Source organism: Oryx dammah, unplaced genomic scaffold, assembly GCF_014754425.2.
Source record: "Oryx dammah isolate SB20612 unplaced genomic scaffold, SCBI_Odam_1.1 HiC_scaffold_28, whole genome shotgun sequence".
NCBI lineage: Eukaryota > Metazoa > Chordata > Mammalia > Artiodactyla > Bovidae > Oryx > Oryx dammah.
In genome coordinates, this window is record NW_024070212.1 from 87,171,075 (window position 1) to 87,192,498 (window position 21,424).

Genomic DNA, 21,424 nt, shown 5'->3' on the forward strand with positions numbered 1-21,424 from the left:
TAGTATAGTTCATAGTGGTAAGCTGATGATCTAATCCTCAGAAAGGCTCTAGTCTTCTAGGCAGCATGGAGAAACAGTGTGAAGTCAGGGAGTTGAGTCGCTAAGTCATATCTGACTCTTTGCGACCCCATGGACGGTATTGCCCACCAGGCTCCTCTGTCCAATGGGATTCTCCAGGCAAGAATGCTGGAGTAGGTTGCCATTTCCTTCTCCAGAAGTCAGGGAGACACCTGGTTAATTTCTGGCTCTGTCATTTACTAGCTGTGTGACTTCGCAGAAAGTTTCTACAAACTTCCTGAAGATCATTTTCCTCATTTGAAGAACAGAATAGTAAAAGTGTCATTTAGTGAAGTCTAAATGAGAGCATTAGGGTAAAACAGAAAAATACTTGATAGTAATTATTCTTTCCCCTTGGCCCAATACCTTTCCAGAAATATTTTCTGATACTTCCCTCTCTGAAGGTGTTTCACGTCTATCTGCCTAAGTCCTATGTTTTAGGTCATGGATGGTTTAAGCATATTTAGGTAAAAATAATGTGAAACTGGTGAAAGACAGCTTTAATTTCTTAAAAAGAGGAAGTTAACTGAACAAAAGCATGAAACTTCACTATGAGTTCAAAGACCTTACAATCTAAGCCTCTTATGTTGTAGACAATAAAATGATTGCTTTGCTTTTCATCTCAAACTTCTGTTCAGCCTTTAAGACCCAACTTGAATGTTGCCTCCTCTGTATCACCTTTGATTATCCTGGACAGATAATTGTCCCTCCTCTGTGTTCCCATGGCATTCAGTGTTTGCCTCTGGTATAGCATACGTCATGTTTGTTTATTTCCTTTGTGAGAAACCACAAAGGCAAATTAGCAGGGGAAGGATTATGAATAAAACCTGCTTCAAAAGAATAAATGGATAATTATAGAGCACTTGGCATATAGTAGAAATTCAATGTAAGTAAACTTCCTTCTTCTCTTCCTTTCTCCATCTCTTTCTTCCTATTAGTGGAAGTGATGTAATAATAGCTGTGATGAATTGAATACACATTTTACCAGACATTTAGTATACATTAGCTTTCAACCTCATAACAATTTTGCAAATGTGAAAACTGAAGCTCAGAAAAATTAAGTAACTTGCCTATAGTCAGAACTGGGATTTTTTCCTAGATTTTTTGGACACTACAATCTAGGTTCTTACTGTTTACCCTGCAATTTCTATCTTTCCACCTATGGGACATGTTGCTGCCTATAGCTGATAAATACAGTCTCTCTAATGGACCAAAGAAAAACTCAAAAGAACCATAAGCTCCAAGATTGTACTGCAATCTCTAACCATAAGTAAAGCCTATGTATATTTGGAAAATCTGATTGCAGAAGCCCTGGTGGGAATAAAAAGAGAGAAATTCCACTTTTTGGAAACTTCTTCTGCAGAAATATTCATACATGTGTACAAAATTATATATATGAAAATGTTCATTGTAGCACTGTTTATGAAAGGGAAAAGGGGAAAATAATCTAATTATCTTTCAGTTCCATAGGAAGTAATTTAATTATCATACAGTTACACTGAAGAATTGGGAAATTGTTTTGTTTTTCTTTTTTTTTTAAATTCTTTTTACAAAGGTCCATATAGTAAATAATTTAGGCCTTGCAGGTTGTGTAGATTTATGCTGCAACTACTCAACTCTTCCACTGTAGGGCAAAAGCTGTGTTTCAATAAAACTTTATTTAAAAACAGACTGCAGGCTGAATTTTGCACCTAGGCCATGATTTGCTGATCCTTGTTATGGAATACTACATTGTTGCTTAGAAAAAGACAATAGACGATATGGTAGGAAATCTTCAAAATATTAAGTGAAAACAAGTTGTGGGCAGTATGTATAGTCTAATCATATTTATATAAAATATACGTATGCCTATAATGCACAGTACATTTAATTGAATTCTTTCCATACAGTGTATGTTGGCAGTGCATTTTCACATGATTGGGAAGTCCCAACTTAACAAGGGTCAGCTCCAGGGAAGGAAGAGAGAGAGGGTAAGTGGGTGGGACAAGGTTAAGGACAGTGACGGAAAAAGTTCAGTTTTTACCTCAAATAGTTATTACTTTTGTAACAATAAATAAAAATTAAAAACTGGGAAATGCCTAAATAAGAAAAAATTAAAATATCAGGAAAGGCCTCTAAGATCTTATAGATGAATGGAAAAACCACCATAATGTCAGCTGTTGGGAGTGGAGGTGGCCCCTTTCTGCTGTTTTCAGTGTTCAGTGTGAGCAAAGTACTCTACCCTACAAGTATTAATATATTTGAAATTCTCCTGATCAAATCACATGAGATCAGGGTCATGGTCTGAGATCTTTTTGTCAATAAGGAGGTAGTCGTTTTCCAAGTCAGCACCTCAGTATTTCATGCTCATACTCTTTGCATCCCATAGTCACTTTCAAAATCAAGATTTTGGTGGTAGAGCCTGAAATAGGCCCTCCCGATATTCAGATGTTGAAGTCCTGACTCCCCAAACCTCAGAAATTTACAGTATTTTGGTGATAGGATCCTTAACACGGCAACTGAGGTAGAATGAGCTTGTTAGGGAAGGCCCTAATCCAATATGACTGGTGTCCTTACAAGAAGAGGAAGTTAGGGCACAGCCGTGGGCAGAGGGAAGACACTGTGAGGACCTGGGAGAAGACGGCCATTCAGCAGCCATGGAGGGAGGCCTCAGGAAAAGCAGTCCTGCCTTCATCCCAGGTTTCTAGCCTCCTGAGAAGAAAGTTTTTATTGCTTTAAGCCACTAGTTCGTGGCATTTTGTTATGGCAGTCCCAGAAAATTAATATTATTGGTCAAAAAGAAACAAATACTTGTTCATCTTTTCATGTGTGCGTGGCCACAGGCACTTACAGGATTCTGCCCTATCTGGTAGGTGGGCTGTGATCTGAAGATGATTAAAGCACAGTGAATGAGCGCTGCATGTCACAGAACCCACACGTGACTGGGAGTGGGCTGCCACATGGCCCAGCTGCTGTGTGATGATCACTACCTCTCTCTGTCTCCTCGTCTGTAAAGATCCAGCTGCTCCTATTGATTTGTCTCACTGCAATCAATACTCAGTGACAGACTGTTCTAGGAAAAGCTCTGATACAGAGGCTGAGGAGATGAAAAACATGAATCAGAGCAGCCTCTGCCCTCAAAGAGTTTATGTTCAAGTTAGGGGACAAGGCCCAAAGCAAAGACTAGCAACGCCATGTGTCCCTATAAGCTCAGCCCTGGTCTGGGTGCTGGAGAAGCAGAGATGATGAGGGATCCCTCAGCCTGGGAAACAGATGTCTCTGCCCTGTTGGCTAAGCGCTGAGAGGGGAGGACACACAGGGATGCTAGGAGCAGTGGGAGGGGACTAAGTCAGCCTAAGCAGCATTGAGAGGAGGAGAGGGGGTGTCAAAAAGACCAGCTAGAGGAGATGATGCCTGGGTGTCTTAACTGAGCTATCATAGCAAAATACACCCAAAACAATACCCCAGTCTGAGTGACTCAAAGAATTTTGACAAATTTATGTTCTCTCAGTTCTGGAAGCTGGAAGTCTAGGAGAAAGGTACCATCAGGGTTGGTTTCTGATAAGGCCTCTCTTCCTGGGTTGCAGATAGCCACCTTCTCACCATGTCCTCACATGGTGCCTTCTCTGTGCATGCGGTGAGAGAGAGCTCTCTGGTGTCTTTTCTTCCTCATATAAGTATACCAGTCCTATTGGATTAGGGCCCCACCCTTATGACCTCATTTGACCCTAATTACCTCTGTAAAGGTATCTCTAAATATAATCTCTAAATATATTTAGAGATTATATATCTAATATATATATCTAAACCTATCTCTAAATATAATCACATAGGTGTTAGGGCTTCCACATATGAATTTTAGGGGGATGCAATTCAGTGCATAACACTAGGTAAAAAGGTAACCAGATAGGAATATAGGGAAGGATATTCCAGAAAGAAGGAACTAACTTTATGAAATCTCAGAAGAAAAGTGAGTGTTGTGTGGGTGGGTTTGAACCTAAACATAAGGTATACAATGAAGTAAAGTTAGAATCAAGGATGATTGGATCTCAACAGATAAAAAAAAAAACAAAAATGTGTCCTGAGAGGTATAAGTCAGCAGTCGCAAAGTGGAGATTCAAGCTCCACTGTGTCTCACCTTAAAGTCCATTTCTTGTGTCACTATGTTGGCCTTGGTTGTATCAGCAACTACAGTGCAGAGCAGAGTATGAATAAGGCTACTGGAAAGTGCACTTAGAGAAGAGTTATTTGGGGGAATATTGGAAGCCTTCGTAGAAAATGTAGCTTCATAAATGGGCCTTGGAAATGGAATTGGGGCAAGAGGAAAGAGCAGTAGAGTGGGAAAGGGTGAAATAAGGATATGCGGATAGAGACATAGGGGCGAAAACAGGGGCTATGTCATGTAAACAGGACTGAGCAAGTCACCTGCTATGGACTGAACTTTGTGCCCCTCCCAAATTCACATGCTAAAACTCTAACCCCGCATGTGGTGGTATATAGACGGAGACCTTTGGGAGGTGCTTTGGTCATCAGGGTGGACCCCTCATGAATGGAGCTACTACTCTTACAGAGGAAACCCACAGGGCACCCTGATCCCTTCCACCATGGGAGGACACAGCAAGAAGACTGCTAACTGAAAGAACACCCTCACCTGGCCAGGCTGGCACCCTGACCTCAGACTTGCAGCGGCAGAAGTCTGAGAAATAAATTTCTGTTGTTTATAGGTCACCCAGTGTGCGGTAGCTTGTTGGAGCAGCCTGAATGAACTAAGGCACTAGAGGGACAGTGGCCTCTCAGGGTGCACTCTAGAGGAATTCCTCCCAAAGACCCTCTTGTTTCCCTGAAACCAATACTCACGACTGATGAGAGATCATGCCCGAGACTCACAGAGCCAGCGGGCAGTGACTCACCCCAAGGTCGCCCTCTCTGATCCTGGAATTGGGTCATACTGGCTGCAGTCATTTTCCGGAATCCTGAAGTCTTCACAGTCATCCTCATCAGAGCCATCCAGGCAGTCCTGGTCTCCATTACACACCAGGTGGCGTTTCAGGCAGCGACCTGAGCAAGGAGAGGCAGTGGATGCTTCTAGAGCCTCCAGGACTCCTCCCCCTCCCTCATGATCCATATCAGTTCAGTTCAGTTCAGTTCAGTCGCTCAGTCGTGTCCGACTCTTTTCGACCCCATGGACTGCATGCAGCACGCCAGGCCTCCCTGTCCGTCACCAACTCCCAGAGTTTACTCAAACTCCTGTCCATTGAGTCAGTGATGCTATCCAACCATCTCATCCTCTGTTGTCCCCTTCTCCTCCCGCCTTCAATCTTTCCCAGGGTCTTTTCAAAGTCAGCTCTTCGCATCAGGTGGCCAAAGTACTGGAGTTTCAGCTTCAACATCAGTCCTTCCAATGAATATTCAGGGCTGATTTCCTTTAGGATTGACTGGTTGGATCTCCTTGCAGTCCAAGGGACTCTCAGGAGTCTTCTCCAACACCACAGTTCAAAGGCATCCATTCCTTGATGCTCAGCTTTCTTTATAGTCCAACCCTCACATCCATACATGACCACTGGATCTGTTTAATCTATGAAACAGCCCTTCAGTCCTCGGTGCTGTCCCAAATCCTCCTTTAATCCTCACTACCTCCACCCTCCTCCCAGCCTCGCTGTCTCCCACCTGCAGACCCTCAGCTCAGACCCTGCCCCAGGCTCCTCCTCTCTATTCAGTCTCCACATCACATCCCCAGGGGTCTAAAATGCTCTGCACCCTCCAGAGTCTCCCCATTCCTCTGTCTCCAAATGCCACTATGTGGTCCCCAGTTAAAAACCTGGCCCGTCCCCTGCCTCTCTTCCCAGAGCACTTATTTTGGGATGATTGCAAGTTCCTAAACCCTTGTGCTTTTGTACATCTTGTCTATTAGCAAACTTGTTCATTTTCTAAGCCTCAGTTCAAGTACCGTGTTGAAGCCTGCCCTGACTCTCCAAAGCAGATTTAGGTACCCCCTGCCAGAGAATCTGTACATTGGACACTATACATACACTCATTACACTGGCTATCACAGGATATTGTCATTGATGGCTTATTGGTCTGTCTCCCAAAGAGTCTAGGAGTACTGAGGGTCAAGCACATGAATTTTTTAATCTCTGCATCACCAGCAGGTAGTACATTACTTGGTCATCATATGCACTCAATTAATATTTATTCAATGAATGGATGGATGTGTGAATTGTACCTCTTTAAAATCAACATATGTTCCCAAAAACTTGCATCAAGATTACTTGGATTGCTGGCTTGGCTTCAAATTCAGGTTCCTAGGTCCCATCCAAAACTTCCAGAATGATAACTTCCAAGGCTGTGGAGTTCTACATTCTAACAAGCTCCTGGAGAACTGTTTTGTACATTAAGTTTGACAGGCACAGCTGTTATCCTGCTGAGATGCTACTCACCTGTCTCCTTACACTGGAAATCCTGTCCACACTGTGCTTGACTCAGACAAGCTGTGGGACTGTGACAGCTGGCTTGGTCCCAGACATTCCCACTGCAGATGGTTCCCCCAAATTTGTTTGGCTGCAAGAGGCTCCGGTATCTGTACTAAATCAGATTTGGAAACAGACACATTCATTGTCTTATCAATCAACCGAGATTGGTGCAGGCAGGTCTCAGCTCGACATAAGGAATGACTGTCTTAATGATTGAGAGCTCCCTGCAAAGCTGTCTTTTGAGGGGATGAATAATCATAAATGGTGATGTTCAACCAGAGGTTGTCATCAGCTGGAATATTGAATTAGGGCCTCCAAACATCAAATGAGAAGTTTGGACTAGGTATTTCTAGGGTCTTCCTCCTTGTCAGGAAGGACCTCCATCTTCTCTTTCTGAAAGTACCAGCTAGTACCTATTCATCTTTCAAGACTCATGGTCTGCCTTCTTGGGAAAAAAACTTCTATAACTCAGTTATATATTCTCAGTTCCCTATGAACCCTCTCTCCTAGCACTTGTCATACAAGGTTGTTATTGTCTACTTCTTTCTTTACCTATCTCCTTATTTTAGGAACAATTTTCATATGGGGTTAGGGCTGCCAAAGGGAGGACCTACTTTTTACTTTACTTCTACTACTTACTTTATTTCTTACTGTCTTATTTGGCTTCATATACTTAGCATTTGATCTATGATGCATTGCATGGGAGGCACTTTTAGAAGATGTTTATTGCTTCTCCTTTGTAAAATTTTTTCTGCTCATGGCATCTCCTCTTTCCTTGTGACATATCTCATTTATTCAGGTAGGGGTGATGTCACCCCCTTAGTCACAGGGTTGTGTGGATAAGAATGAGGCAGGGAAACCAGGGCCCCATATCTGCCAAGTCGCCATGATTGGTTCATGACTCAGCCTTATGGCAATCATAGTCCTCTCTGGGAATTTTCTTTCAGAACTTTTGGAAAAGACAGTTCGTTTTTAGCTGAAGTTGCCTGGTATCAAGTGATCATGTTGCCTACGAGGTAGAAAGAGCCCATGCAAGAGGTCGAGAGACAAAGAGAGCTCTGAAGACACCATCTGAGCCTCTGTGTCCAGCTTTGATGGCAGATTAATAAATACTTACTGAAGGAAGGATAGAAAGAATAAAATGCATACCAATCTTGGGCTCAGTGTTTTTATGTTACCATTTTCTATAGGGTGTACAGTATGAGGTACTAGTGTAAAAGGAGGAAGCTGAACAGTAAGATATTCCAAGAAATTGAAGTTCCATCCCTGTCTTTGAGAAGCTCAGAGCCTAGTTGATGAGATGAAAACATATAACAACACAGAACATGGGGGTAGAGAGAGCTTCATACAGAGTGTCAGTCAGCACCATATTTTCTGCTGCCTCTTATACTGGCTCAGCCCACAGGCTAGGAAGGCAATGTCTTGAAAAGCAAGAGAATTGAGTTCCTGACTTGAATCTACCCCTGACTCACTGTGTACAGTATCAGTGCCTGGTACTTTCTGCCTCAGTTACCAAATCTGTAAAATGAGGTGGTTGACCTAGTTGATTCACTAATCATAACTACTAATGATTCCTCCACTTGTGTCCTATAGTTGGAAGAGCACAGGCATGAAATTAGCCCAAAATTAGACCCACTTGGGTTCAAACCCCAGATTCACTTACCAACTGCCCAGGAGCAAGCCACTTATCTTTTCTGAGCGTCTGTTGTCTAATATGTAAAGTGGTTGTGATGATACCTTAGCTCAAAAGGGTTTTGTGAGAGCTAAGCTAGAGGTCTGAGACCATGTAGCCTTGTGCCTTGCATATCATTGGTACTTAATAAGCAGAAATTTCTACATCATTACCATTATCAATGCAGCCTTTTCCAGATGCTTCCAGGGATGAGTGCAAAGCAATGTGACTTCCCTTCTCTTTCATCTTGCTCACTTCTGCCTACCTGACTGCTCCCTAGCAAAGAGGCAGTTGTAGCAAAAAGAAGTGAGGTTCCAACCAGTCCATCTGCCTTTCATGCCTGTCACTTAATAACAGCGATGGCAGATCTGTAAACTTGGTGGGAAGAGATTATAATTAATGGTCAATGTGGGAATAGAAGATATTTTCCGTGTCTACCCACATTCTTGTTCCACAATGCAGTAAATACAAGAGAGCTTGTCATACCAATATAGAGCCAGTGCTCTTCTCTTCCTTGCCCTTAAAAACCTTCATCAGTTATGAGACCTGCAGTTACCTATGTGTTGATGATGGTGGTGGTGGCTACCAGCTATTGAGTGCTTACTATTGGCTAAACACTTTACATTCTCTTAAAAAATATTAGTATTTATTTATTTGGCTGTGCCTGGTCTCCGTAGCAGCATATGGGATCTTTAGTTGAGGCATGCAAGCTCTCAGTTCGTGGCATGTGGGATCTAGTTTCCTGTGCGCATGCGTGAGGGCTAAGTCACTAGTCATGACTGACTCTGCTGTCCATAGGATTCTCCAGGCAAGATACTGGAATGGGTTGTCATGCCTCTTCCAGGGGATCTTCTCCACCCAGGGATTGAACCTGTGTCTCTTATGTCTCCTGCATTGGCAGGCAGGTTCTAGCACCACCTGGGAAGCCCTCTCGTTCCCTGATCAGGAATCAGACCTGGGTCCCGTGCACCGGGAGTGTGGAATCTGAGCCACTGGACCAACACGAAAGTCCCTCTACCTTGTTCATCTCACTTAATTCTCACAAGTCTAGGAGGTTACATTCTATTAATGATCCCATCTTAAACTGGGTTAGAATTCCAGTTCTGCAACTCACAGTGTGTGTGTCACTGGATAAATTCCTTAATTCGTCTGCCCCTCGGTGTTCTCATCCATAACATGAGAGAGATCTGAGAGTGTTCTGAAGATTAGTGGTCACATAGGTAAAGACATCAGCTCTCTGTTCCATTCTGGTGTGTGCCCAGTAATAAGAGCTGTCAACTTTGTCATCATCCTTGTAGCTGTTGGATTACTCTGGAACAATTATGACTGAGAAGGTATTGGATTAGGTAACCACTAATATCACTCACTACTCTCCATATAGCTCCAGGAGAGGCATACAGTTCAGATTCATGGGCATTTTGGAATCAGACTGGCCAGATTTTAAATTGAGGCTCTGCTGCATTCTTAATGGGCAACCTAAGTAAAGGGTAGGACGGTGTCTATCACACACTACTGGCTGCCAAAGTCAAATAAGAAGATGATTTATTTAAAGCATTAGCATAGTCCTTGGTCTACAGAAATTATTTAATAAATGGCCACTATTATTGTCATTAACATCCTTTCTGTGGTTTCTATACTTGGAATGCTGGTGCAGGCATCAGGTTCATTCCCACCCACTCCCTAGTTTCTAGGTTGTTATCAAATAATAAAGAAATTGTATTGCAGACAGGTTGATAAGGATACTCCCCCAGGGACTTCTCGGTGCCATTGCCCATGGTTGGTATCATTAAGACATAATTTTCTTTACTACCTAGTAGACAATGTTTCTTTTCAGAAATGCACATCTTTGGGAGATTTTGAGAGGAAGAAACATATTAATAAAAAGAAACTCAGATGGCCTTTCAATAAAATAGTTAACAGAATCATTTTAAGAATTCCCTTAAAGACACGACTTTTTGAATCACTAAGAAAGTAATCAATGCTGATGTAAACTGTAAGTCAGTCACCTGTGCTATCTGCTATCTAAACTGTAAAACAAGAGAAAAATGTAGCTTTAGGATGTTATTTCAATGTATAATAGGTTGAATAATGGCCACGCAAAGAAATCAAATCCTAATCCTTGAAAGTAGTAAATGTTACCTTATTTGGGGAAAGGATCTTTGCAGACATCATTAATTTGGAAAAATTACTCTGGATTATCCAGGTGGACTCTGAATGGCATCACAGTGTCCTTGTAAGAGGAAGGCAGAGGGGGATTTCACTTATACACATAAGGGAAACACACAGAGGGGAGGGAGTGAGGCAGACAGAGGAGCAGAGATTGGAGCAAGCAGCCCCCAGAAACTGGAAGAAGCAAAGAACAGCCTTCTCCTCTGAAGCTTCCAGAGAGAGCCTGACTCTACTGACAGCTCGATTGCCGACTTCTGGCCTCCAGAACTGTGTGAGAATACATTTCTGCTGTTCTAAGCCACCCAGTTTGTGGTATTTATCACAGCAGATTCAGAAAATTAATCCAGAATGTCAAAGCAGAATGAGAATTGGGGGACAGATATTTTTAAACGGAATGCCTAAAATTCTTTGGCATACCCAGAGGTGGGAGAGGCAAGATCATAAATTTTAGACTTCAGAATTGAATAAACTAGGTCCAAATGGTGTTGGTGATGGACAGGGAGGCCTGGCGTGCTGCGATTCATGAGGTTGCAAAGAGTCGGACACGACTGAGCGACTGAACTGAACTGAGATGGTGTTTCCACCACTGTCATCAGATCTTCCCAGAGCACTTTCCTGTCTCACTGAGGAGGGGGCTGGAGGCAGGAGAACCATCCGCAGAGTCTGTAAGAGGTCAAATGAGAAAAGAGCAGGGCTTGATTCGAGGCAGAGGGAGTAGGGGTAGAGAGGAGGACACAGAAAGGATGTAAAACCGCTCACATTTATTGAACACTTGCTATGTGCCCTGGTGACTCAGCCAGTAAAGAATCCTTCTGCAATGTGGGAGACCTGGGTTCGATCCCTGGGTTGGGAAGATCCTCTGGAGAAGAGAACAGCTAACCCACTCCAGTATTCTGGCCTTGAGAATTCCATGGACTGTATAGTCCTTGGGGTCACAAAGAGTCAGACACAACTGAGTGACTTTCACTTCCACTGTGCACCAGATGCCATGAAAAGCGCTTTTGTATGCATTATTCATTTGATGTTCTCAAAAACTCTATAATGTACATACTGTTCCTACTTATAGATTAGGAATCAGAGGCACAGAGAAGGTAAAAGATATGTCCAAAGTAACACAGCAAATAAGGTGCAAACCAGAATCTAAGCTGTTCAATCAAAGCTGAAACACAGGCTTGACAGCAACAGGCTAGTAGAGAAGGCTGAGGCAGTGGTGTACCACGTAAGGGGGTGTATACCCACCCCTGTATCCAGTGAAGGTGTGTGTTATCTGCAGAGATTTTCAAATACTAAGAAAACAGAATAGAAGGTAGTCTTTTTACTATCATGATAGGCCAGTGATTCTGAGCAAAGACAGAGCTGTAATACTTTTCCCTGCCAGAGCAGAGTGCACCCAACATCCCCCTTATGCTACTGAGTTTAGCAATCATTTTGGACCAATTAAAACCACTTATGTGGGCAAGATAGATATACATCTGTTCATTGGACATGTCAGCCTTTTTCAGTGCATGAAAGTGAAATCCTCAGAAACACCCTGTGTGGCACGTTTTGGTTTATCTCAGTTTTCCATAGGTCATGGACAGCTTGGCATTTGTTCCCAAGTCATTGGTCCCTCCAGATGACTCTCACTAGAGCGCAGTAGGTTGGCCAAGACCCAGAGGGGCCAGTGGGTATCAGTGTGCCCATGTCTGGAAGGCTACTTTTTTCCATCTAAGCCATAACATACATGTCTGTGTAGCCTCATCCAAATGCCTTACAGACAAAATCAGAAGAAGCAGAAATATGCTCCACCGTCATGTGTTTATGGCTTCTGAATACCTATTTCTAGACCCATTTTCTCCCCAGACTTCTAGATTTATAGTGCCAACTGCTTATCCCATTTGGATGCATACTACACAATTCAAATGCTAAATGCTCCAGAATTGGTCTTACCTTTTTGTCCTGGCATGGAAAGCAGTCTGTCCACTCTGCCCAGTTGTCCAGCTGGCAGGAGACAGCTATCGGGGTGAAACTCTCAACAGCTCGACTGACTCTCCTAAAGAGACGGAGGACTTCGATTCAGTTTTTAATTTTTTGTCATGATCATTTTAATTTCTGTAATTATAAATGTGAAAAGGTGTTTTAATATGATGGCATCTTAATAATATGTAAACAGATGCTGAATTTTTCCCCAGCTTTATTGAGGCATAATTGATAAAAAATTGTATAGTATATTTATGATGACGGGTGTGATAGTTTGATATACACATACATTGTGAAACATATACCTTACCTCCCATAATTACCTTTTTTTCCTTTTTTGGTGTGCTAAGACATTTCAGACTTACTCTCTTAGCAAATTCCAAGTGTACACTATGCTATTACTAACTCTAATCACCATGCTGCACGCTAGAAACCCAGAACTTTTCATCCTGGGAATTCAGAGAGTCAATCCCAGGCAGGCTGATAAGAAGTCCGGGGTCCCTGAGGAGGAGAAAGTGGTCTGGGGCTCTCAAAGTGGAGATGGGGTCTGGAATTCTCAAGGAGGAGGAAGGGACAAACATCTTTCTTTTTTCCTCTTTACATTCCTTAGTCTTAGTCACATAGTTTTTTTCTGATGATTACACAACAAACAACTCAGTTTAAACTCTGTACTAAGGATTATATAACAACAGTGTATTCTGCTTGAGGACAGTTTCTCCTTCCTGAAAACCTTCTGGCTAATCCTGTTATCTTAAAATTATGGGAGTGGGTCTAGCAAGATCTTTACAACCTTGGGACTTTCTTTTGATTTATTGTAATAACTAATTTAAAATGTATATAACTCCCTTACTTAGACTAGCGAGGGGGGCACTGTCTGCTCCCTTTCTGATGTCTATGTCAGAAGCTTTGCTGTCCCTTTTTCACTTTAATAAAACTCTGCTACACAAACGCTCTTGAGTGATCAAGCCTGGTCCCTTATCCCAAAGCTAAACCTTCTTCGGAGATCATGAATCCGACATCCTTCACCATAAGCTATCACTATGACAGAAGGTTTGTATCCTGTGACCAACCTCTGCCCATGTTGCTCTCGCCCCAATCCCCTCTATTCTATCTCTGGTTCTAGGAGTTAGACTTTTCTTTAGATTCCCACATATACCTGCAGTATTGCCTCCTTTCTGCCTGGCTTATTTCACTTAGCATAATGTACTCCAGGTTCATTTATGTTGTTACAAATGGCAGAATTTCCCCGTTTTTTATGGCTGAACAGATGCTTAATTTTTTTAAATTTGTACAGGTTGCCCATTGATTTGGGCATCTGGGTACTTGTAGCCACAGAACATGAAACAATATCACAATATATATTCCCTTAACCTTCAAATTATCCAGAAGTAGGAGTGGGGATAGAGCAAGGAAATGAAAGGAACATTCATGAAGGCACAGTTTTTACTTGGAACCCTGGGCTGCAGGAGTATTTCCAATACTTGATTAATTCTATCATCCTTCTTAAAAATTGCATGTGCTCTTTGTAAAACAAAAGATGTATGGCCTATTGCTCTTTTTACCCCAATATTTTATTGTGGCAAAATATGCATAGCATAAAACTTATACTTTACCATAATCATTTTTAAGTGTATAGTTCAGTGGCATTGAGTACATTCATATTGTTGTACAACCATCACCAGCTTCCATCCCCAGAACTCTTTTCATTTCCATGCATCAATTTTGAGATGTAAAATTTAAGCAAAAATAAATAAATAAATAAATAACTGTGCATGTTTTCCCTTCTGTCAATCACAGTTTTAAGAAATAAAGAATAAAAATATATTGTGGCTCTACCACATACAAGGATGACGCTGCAGTGCTTCAAAACTCAGTCTGATTATGCCATGAGCTGGTCCTCATAATGAATGATGCCCTCCTAGGCTGCAACCCCAGACAGGAAGCCCTAGGATCCTCAGGAGAGTGGTGTTCCCATTTATCATTAGTTCTCAAACTTTGGTCCTAGGAACCCTTTATACACTAACATACTATGAGGACCCTGAAGAGCTTTTATTTAAGGGGACTAGACCTGTTGATAGTCACAGAATTAAAAATCAAAACTGAGAAATTTTGAAGTGTTTATTTTCCCATTTAAAATCGCTGTGAAATTGTTACATGTTACCATGTATATTTATTTAAAAATCCATTTCCAAGAAAAATAATTATTGAAAAGTGTTATGTGTTATGGTTTTGCAAATCTCTTTGATGCCTGGTTTATAGGAAGCAGCTAGACTCTCACCTCTGCTTCTTCACTGAATATGTTGCTTTATGTTGCCTTAATTGAAATCTATGAAGAAACTCCAGCATCATACAGTTATGCAGCTGAAAAAGTAATGTAGTTGAGGAGTGTTTTAATAGTCTTCTCAGATAATTGTGGATGTTCTTTGATGTTGCACCAACACTTTAAAAGCAGTAATTTCTTAAATGTTAGTTGTAATCTGAAAGCCTATCGGTGAATTTTTAACTTCTCTGTTACATTAAAACTCATTGGTCTCTGCACGCCTTAAATGGATCCAGGACCCGTGCATGGCCTTCCCTGGTGGCTCAGTGGTAAAGAGTCACCTGCCAGTGCAGGAAATATATGCTCAGTCCCTGTGTGGGGAAGACCACCTGGAGAAGGAAATGGCAACCCACTCCAGTGTTCTTGCCTGGGAAATCCCATGGACAGAGGAACCTAGTGGGCTACAGTCCATGGGGTCTCAAGAGAGTTGGACATGACTTAGCAAGTAAACAACAACAACATCCACACATAATTTTTATAATAGCAAACATTGGAAATTGAGAAAATAATGGCTCCCAGAGTGAATGTATCTTAAAAATATTCACATATTTCAGTATAAAATATTTTAAAGTCAAATTTATTAATATTAACAGTGATCTCAAGCTCATAGTAGTGAATATGTTTTCCAAAATTTTAGTTTTCATTTGAAAGCCCAAATTTTGTCATTGGTAACAAATAATGCTATCTGTTTTCCTGGAAGTAATGGGCCCTCTGCTCATTTTTGAGACAATGTCTACCAATTATCTTAGCCTGAATAACAGTAGTTTGTCTAGCAGTCATCTTGTCAAGTAAAAACAATGTTCTAGGAAAAAGACATCAACATTGACTTAACTCAAACAGTTGCTTTTTGTCAAGACAGTCATCATACTCAGGTACAGTAGAAGTTCTATGTGCATTCTTTTCATTTGGCCACAAATATATTTAAATAACATGTTTTCAAAGATTGTGTTTTAATAAAATTAACAATTTTAACTGTTTTAAGGAATTTTCTAAGTGAAACTTCTTTCCTATAAGTTTGACATCACTTCCTTGATTTGTGTCAAGGCCACAGTAGCTTTATTCAACATTAATTTTATACCATCAGGGGAAACATAAACACAGTGAAAAGAGAAAATAATATCTTAATTTATTGTGAAATTGTTTTGAATTCCCAGATACTGCCCTCATAAGATCTTGGGGACTGCCTACAGTCTGCAGACCACACTTTGAGAAACTCTGATTTATAAAATGATGTTGGTATAGAACACCAGCTCTATCATCCCTTCAAAGAAAACTTTAGTGTTCAGCTTATCATCTTCCTCTCTACTCCAGTTCCTCTCATCACCCTGGGAGACCTCAGCATCACTATATACGAACCACTCAATGCTCTCTGCTCTCAGTTGTTCCTTTTCTTCCTCTTGAGTAACTCTTTTCTTTGTTCCATTATCTTCCATGATTTCATCCTGGACGTTTGCTCTCTGAAACAGCTTCCCTTCCAAATGACTAATTCATGGGTCACCTATGAAGTTATTTGGGGTTCCACAACCTCTTTTCCTTCTATTTCTATATACTCAAGGATTCCTGCGAACTTTTCTTGGACCTCGTTGGGGCCTCCATTGACTCCTAAGCTTTCTCTCTATCAATAACACCTCCCCTGTTTTCATTTTCCTTCACAATCAGTTTTTATTTCATGACCCATCATTTTAAAATTGTAATTATGTCCCCAATTCCTGGAACTCACTGTTCTGTTGATCACACCTACCAATGAAACCCAGTCTTGAAAGAATCCAAGTATCTTTCTCCTGGTTAATTCCTAGGTGTCTTCAGCCTCATCATAAACATCAGTTCCTCAGGAAAACATTCCTCAATACTCTGACTGATGAGATATCTCTCTTCACATGATTTGGCAAATCTCTGCACATTTTTGTCTCAAAACTTAGCACACTTATAATATTTGTGTAGTTTCTGCCATCTCCACCAGATCATAAGCTGTATGAATGTGGGTACTTGTACTGTTCACATGTTTGCTACTGAATTCCCAGCACTTATCATGGTGCCAGACCCAGGGAAGGTGTTCAGTAAATGTTTAGGAAAGGAAAGAAAGGGAGAAAGAGAGAAGGAGAGGAGAAGGAAGGGAGGGAGGGAAGGAGGGAGAATTAAAGGGGATGGAAAGAATGAAACCAGTTTATGGAAAATAGATGGACATTGTTTAGAAATTTATTTGAACTTAATTTCCAGTTAGAATCTAATTAAATAATCTTGGTGTCTAGACATTCAGATGCCTCAAAGTTTGGTCCATATGTTATTTTTCTAATAGATTGTCCTAATATTAAAAGTGTGAAGCATAGAAACACAGAGAAAAGCAAGGGTTCTAATCACCAGAAGATGGGAGAGAAGTTACAAGGGCAGAGGTTTGGGAACAGAAAATGACTACAGCATTAGTTCTGCGTCTCACTGTAGAACTGTCAAGATAATGTCATTGTAAGCCCACAGAGACTGCATTATGATGTCGAAATGGAAGGAAACAGTATTAATGGATGGAAGCAAAAGTTTAGACAGAGCAGTGGTGTGTTGCTGTGGTTTTAAAAGCTTTGTGACATGATGTCTAGACAGAGGCACACAGAGTCATGAAGCAAGGCTACAGAAGGTACACAAGGACCATTCATTAAGTCGTTACAGGGCTCCAACCTTTTAGCCAATATCAATATGACTGGCGTTTTCTCTTATCATGCCAATGAATTTTTTAATGTAGTTTATTTTTTATGGATTTTGAAAGTTATGCATTCTCCTTAAGAGAACATAGAAAAGATTATAAAAGAAAAAAATTATCCCAACTTTCCACCACCATTAATTCTGTTTCTTTCCCTTCTTTATTTCCATAAAAGAGTTGAGGTCATACTATTACATTTTTATATGTTTATCTTTCCATTTAATATTATCAAGGAAATATAAATTTTTATGATGACTGCACATTGTTCCATTCCACTAACATTAAACAATTAGAGTATTGAGCACCTAGTTTTTCTGTATTCTAAGTTATTTACTGAAGATACATTCTGTAGAATAAGATGGCTAAATTGAAGGATACAAATGGTTTTAAAGTTTATGATACATATAGCCAAATGGCTTTCCAAAAGAACTGTATCAATTTTTCAATTACTTAAGGGACATTTTTTTTCTGTTTATTTATTTATTTTACTTTATAATATTGTATTGGTTTTGCCATACATTGACTTGATGCTGCCATGGGTGTACATGTGTTCCCCCTCCTGAACCCCCCTCCCACCTCCCATCCCTCTGGGTCATCCCAGTACACCAGCCCCGAGCACCCTGTATCATGCATTGAACCTGGACTGGCAATTAGTTTCACATATGATAATTTACATGTTTCAGTGCCATTCTCCCATATCATCCCACCCTCGCCCTCTCCCACAGAGTCCAAAAGACTATTCTATACATCTGTGTCTCTTTTGCTGTCTCACATACAGGGTTATCATTATCATCTTTCTAAATTCCATATATATGCATTAGTATACTGTATTGGTGTTTTTCTTTCTGGCTTACTTCACTAATAAATCTGTGGCCTAGTAAATCTTGGCAGATAGTTTGAAAGCATCTCCAAGCTACTGAAAATTTACTCCAACAGTAAGATCCAGGAGTCTTTGGTACTAGTCTTTAGTTGGCATCTACCTTGCTGTGCCACTCTGAGCAGAACCCAGAGAGGCTTTTAAGTTTTTCATCTGTGGAATCAACACAAGGAAACATAGTGGTCTGTGCAGGGTTCCTTCCACTCTGCACGGTGTGCTCTGTGGGGTACTGCATCCTGAATTATGCACTAGAGGTGGAAAAGGAAAAGAAGCAAAGTTACCTGGTCAAATAGATTTGGATAAATTGCATACAACATACTGCTCTTGGAGATTTAAATGTCCAGTAATACTTTAAAGGCACTGAGAAGTTCTGCATTTTATTTACTTAATCCAGCAGTTACCCAATTTTTGACCATAGGTCTTTTTTTTTTTTTTTTTTTCATGTAATAAGACCATACAGCACAGTTGAAGAAACACTGATGTAACAGAAAGGAGTTTAGAGTATACCAAAGATGTATATAATCCAGATTCTGCTATTTAAAGCTGAAAATCAGAGATGGTAAAAACTTGTGAGACTGTTTTGAATATGGGAATAAGATTACATATGCAAAGCCCTAAGCATCAGCCTGACATACATGCTAATTTCTTCTCCATAACCTTCTCAACCCCAGACATGCTCATCAAACCTCTTCATCTTTATCAAAAACATATTGAATGCCCACTCTGTGGAGTGCCAGAGACTAGTGATTTGCTTCCCACCTGCCTTTTTAGATAGGGTGACATATTGGGCAAAAGGCCTAAAACCTGGAATTGAATGTGGCCATCTTAGCAATGTAGATCACAGAATAATTAATTAGCTACCCATCCCAGGTTAGAAGATCAGAAAGCCCAACCCCGATTACTTCCAGTGGGTCATCTTAATAAATTGGCTATGCTTATATTCAAGGCTGATTGTCACTAATTATACAACCTTGAGCCACTCCCATTCAATTACGTGGAAATTTACCTCATGAAACAAGTATTGGAAATTGGACTTTCAAAGTGCTGAGTCCCCAGTGACCTACATGTTGCTAAATTCAGTAGAAAGCTTTCTGGCTTGGTCTTAATTGCCCTCTGTTAACCAGCATTTCCTTCTTGAAATATTTCTTCTCTTGGACTTCTTCAGCACCAAACTTCCTTGCTCCCTTCTTACCGCTGTGGCCAGTTCTCTTTGATGTCTCTGAAAACTAGAATCCTCCAGGGTACAGTCTTGTCTTTTTGCTTTTCTCATTTTTGAGAAAGTGGGATCCATTTCCTGGGCTTCTCATACCATCTGCAGTAATGCCTCTAGACTGAGATCTTCAAGCTTGGAAAATTTGTCTTATTTATCCAATTGTCCCATTTTATATCTCCACTCATGCCTCTCAGGCATGGTGAACTTAATGGCTCCACGTTTAACCCCTTAATTTTCTTCTTTTAACCTCTTCCTCTCTCAGTTTTACCCACGTCAGTAATTGGAACGACACTAACACATGCTTGCTCAAGCCAGGTACCTAGCTGCTGCTGCTGCTGCTGCTGCTGCTGCTAAGTCACATCAGTCGTGTCCGACTCTGTGTGACCCCACAGACGGCAGCCCACCAGGTCCCCCGTCCCTGGGATTCTCCAGGCAGGAACACTGGAGTGGGTTGCCATTTCCTTCTCCAATGCATGAAAGTGAAAAGTGAAAGTGAAGTCGCTCAGTCGTGTCCGACCCTTAGTGACCCCATGGACTTCAGCCTACCAGGCTCCTCCGTCCATGGGGTTTTCCAGGCAAGAGTACTGGATTGGTTTGCCAGTACCTAGCAGTGGCCTTTAATTCCTTCCATCCCCTCACACCCATATCCAGTCCTTTGGAAATTTCTGTCGGGTTTGCTTTCAAGATGTATCTCAAATATCTTCCCCTCTGCCTATCTAGACTGCCTCATCCTGATTTTAGACATTATTATCTCTCACCTAGATCATTGCTTGGCCTCCCATGGTCTGAGATGGTCCACTCAGTTTCCTCCAATCTTTGCTCTGCACAGACACATTTTAAAATGAGAAATCAGATAATACCCACCCTATAGAAGACATTCCATGTGATTTTTTGTTTGTTTTTCACTACACATAGACTAAAATCCAAATTCCTCATGAAGGTGCCAAAGAATCTCTATGATCTGGCCCCTGACCACCTTTTTGACATCTTCCCAGGACACAATCCCCTGATCTCATGCTGTCCCAGTCCTGCAGGTCCTTGAACCTGACAAGCCATTTCCCCTGGGGTTCCTAGCGTGTACCGACTTCTCCACTCTCCCTGCTCTTCACATGGTTCCTCCCTCTTCACCATCCTTCATCTCTCAGCTTAAGTTTTAACCACCTCCACAGAGAACCCCTCACTTGCCTATTTTTAGATTGTTCTAGAGAAGGTAACAGGCAGGAAGGCCAGGAGTCTGCAAATGAAGGAAATAGGCTGCAAGTGTTAGACATTTTTTTCTCTCTCTCTTAAGTGGCAGAAGGAAACAAGCTACAAGTATTAGATTTTTTCCCCTTCTCTATACAAATTTAAAAAGGTGTCTTTTAAAATTCTATGTTGCCATAACACATACCTGATTCCACCTGAACTTAACTTTTCTCAAACATTGAGCTAACCAACGCATTTTTTTTTTATGGAAATGTTTTTCTTAAGCTATGTTAATGAACTATGTACTTACCCTAAACTCTGTCTTTAACTTGGTTCCACTAAGACTCAGAATCCATCTGACAAACCAGTATGTTTTACTCATACAGTTGTTCTCTTAATCTATGTTAATGAAACCATACATTTGCTTGGAAATCTGCCTTTCTTCAAGATTCATGTCAATCATTTTATGGCCTGGGATGACTCACCTTGTGCAATATTACCTCAAAATGCATGTTGTGGGTGAGGGGTCTGGTGCCACTCTGAGTTTTGAGACATCTCCTTTCTCTAATTAACAGTTTGCTGATAGGTATATAACATACTGCTAAGGGCTAGCAGGGCAGCACTCTTTCTGACCCCTTCTGATGTCTATGTCAGAAGCTTTCTCTATCTCTTTTATACTTTAATAGAACTTTATTACACAAAAGCTCTGAGCGATCAAGCTTTGTCACTGGCCCTGGATTGAATTCCTCTCCTCTGGAGGTCAAGAATCCCAGCATCTTTCATGGCTCAGCAACAACCTTTCACTTTGATAGCCTCTATTAAAGACGCTTTTTG

At 41.1% G+C, this 21,424-nt stretch overlaps 1 protein-coding gene across 2 annotated transcripts in view; it reads right to left on the minus strand.

The window, feature by feature from the left end:
* C8A (complement C8 alpha chain) overlaps window positions 1-21,424 on the minus strand; it is a 78,696-nt gene that overhangs the window by 50,003 nt on the left and 7,269 nt on the right. For both annotated transcript variants that reach the window (XM_040231051.1, XM_040231052.1), the window contains exons 2-4: window positions 12,277-12,379; window positions 6,474-6,618; window positions 4,947-5,094 (exon numbers count right to left, since the gene is read on the minus strand). In XM_040231051.1, coding sequence (XP_040086985.1) covers window positions 4,947-5,094; window positions 6,474-6,618; window positions 12,277-12,379 — 396 coding nt within the window. The remainder of the gene's footprint in view (window positions 1-4,946; window positions 5,095-6,473; window positions 6,619-12,276; window positions 12,380-21,424) is intronic.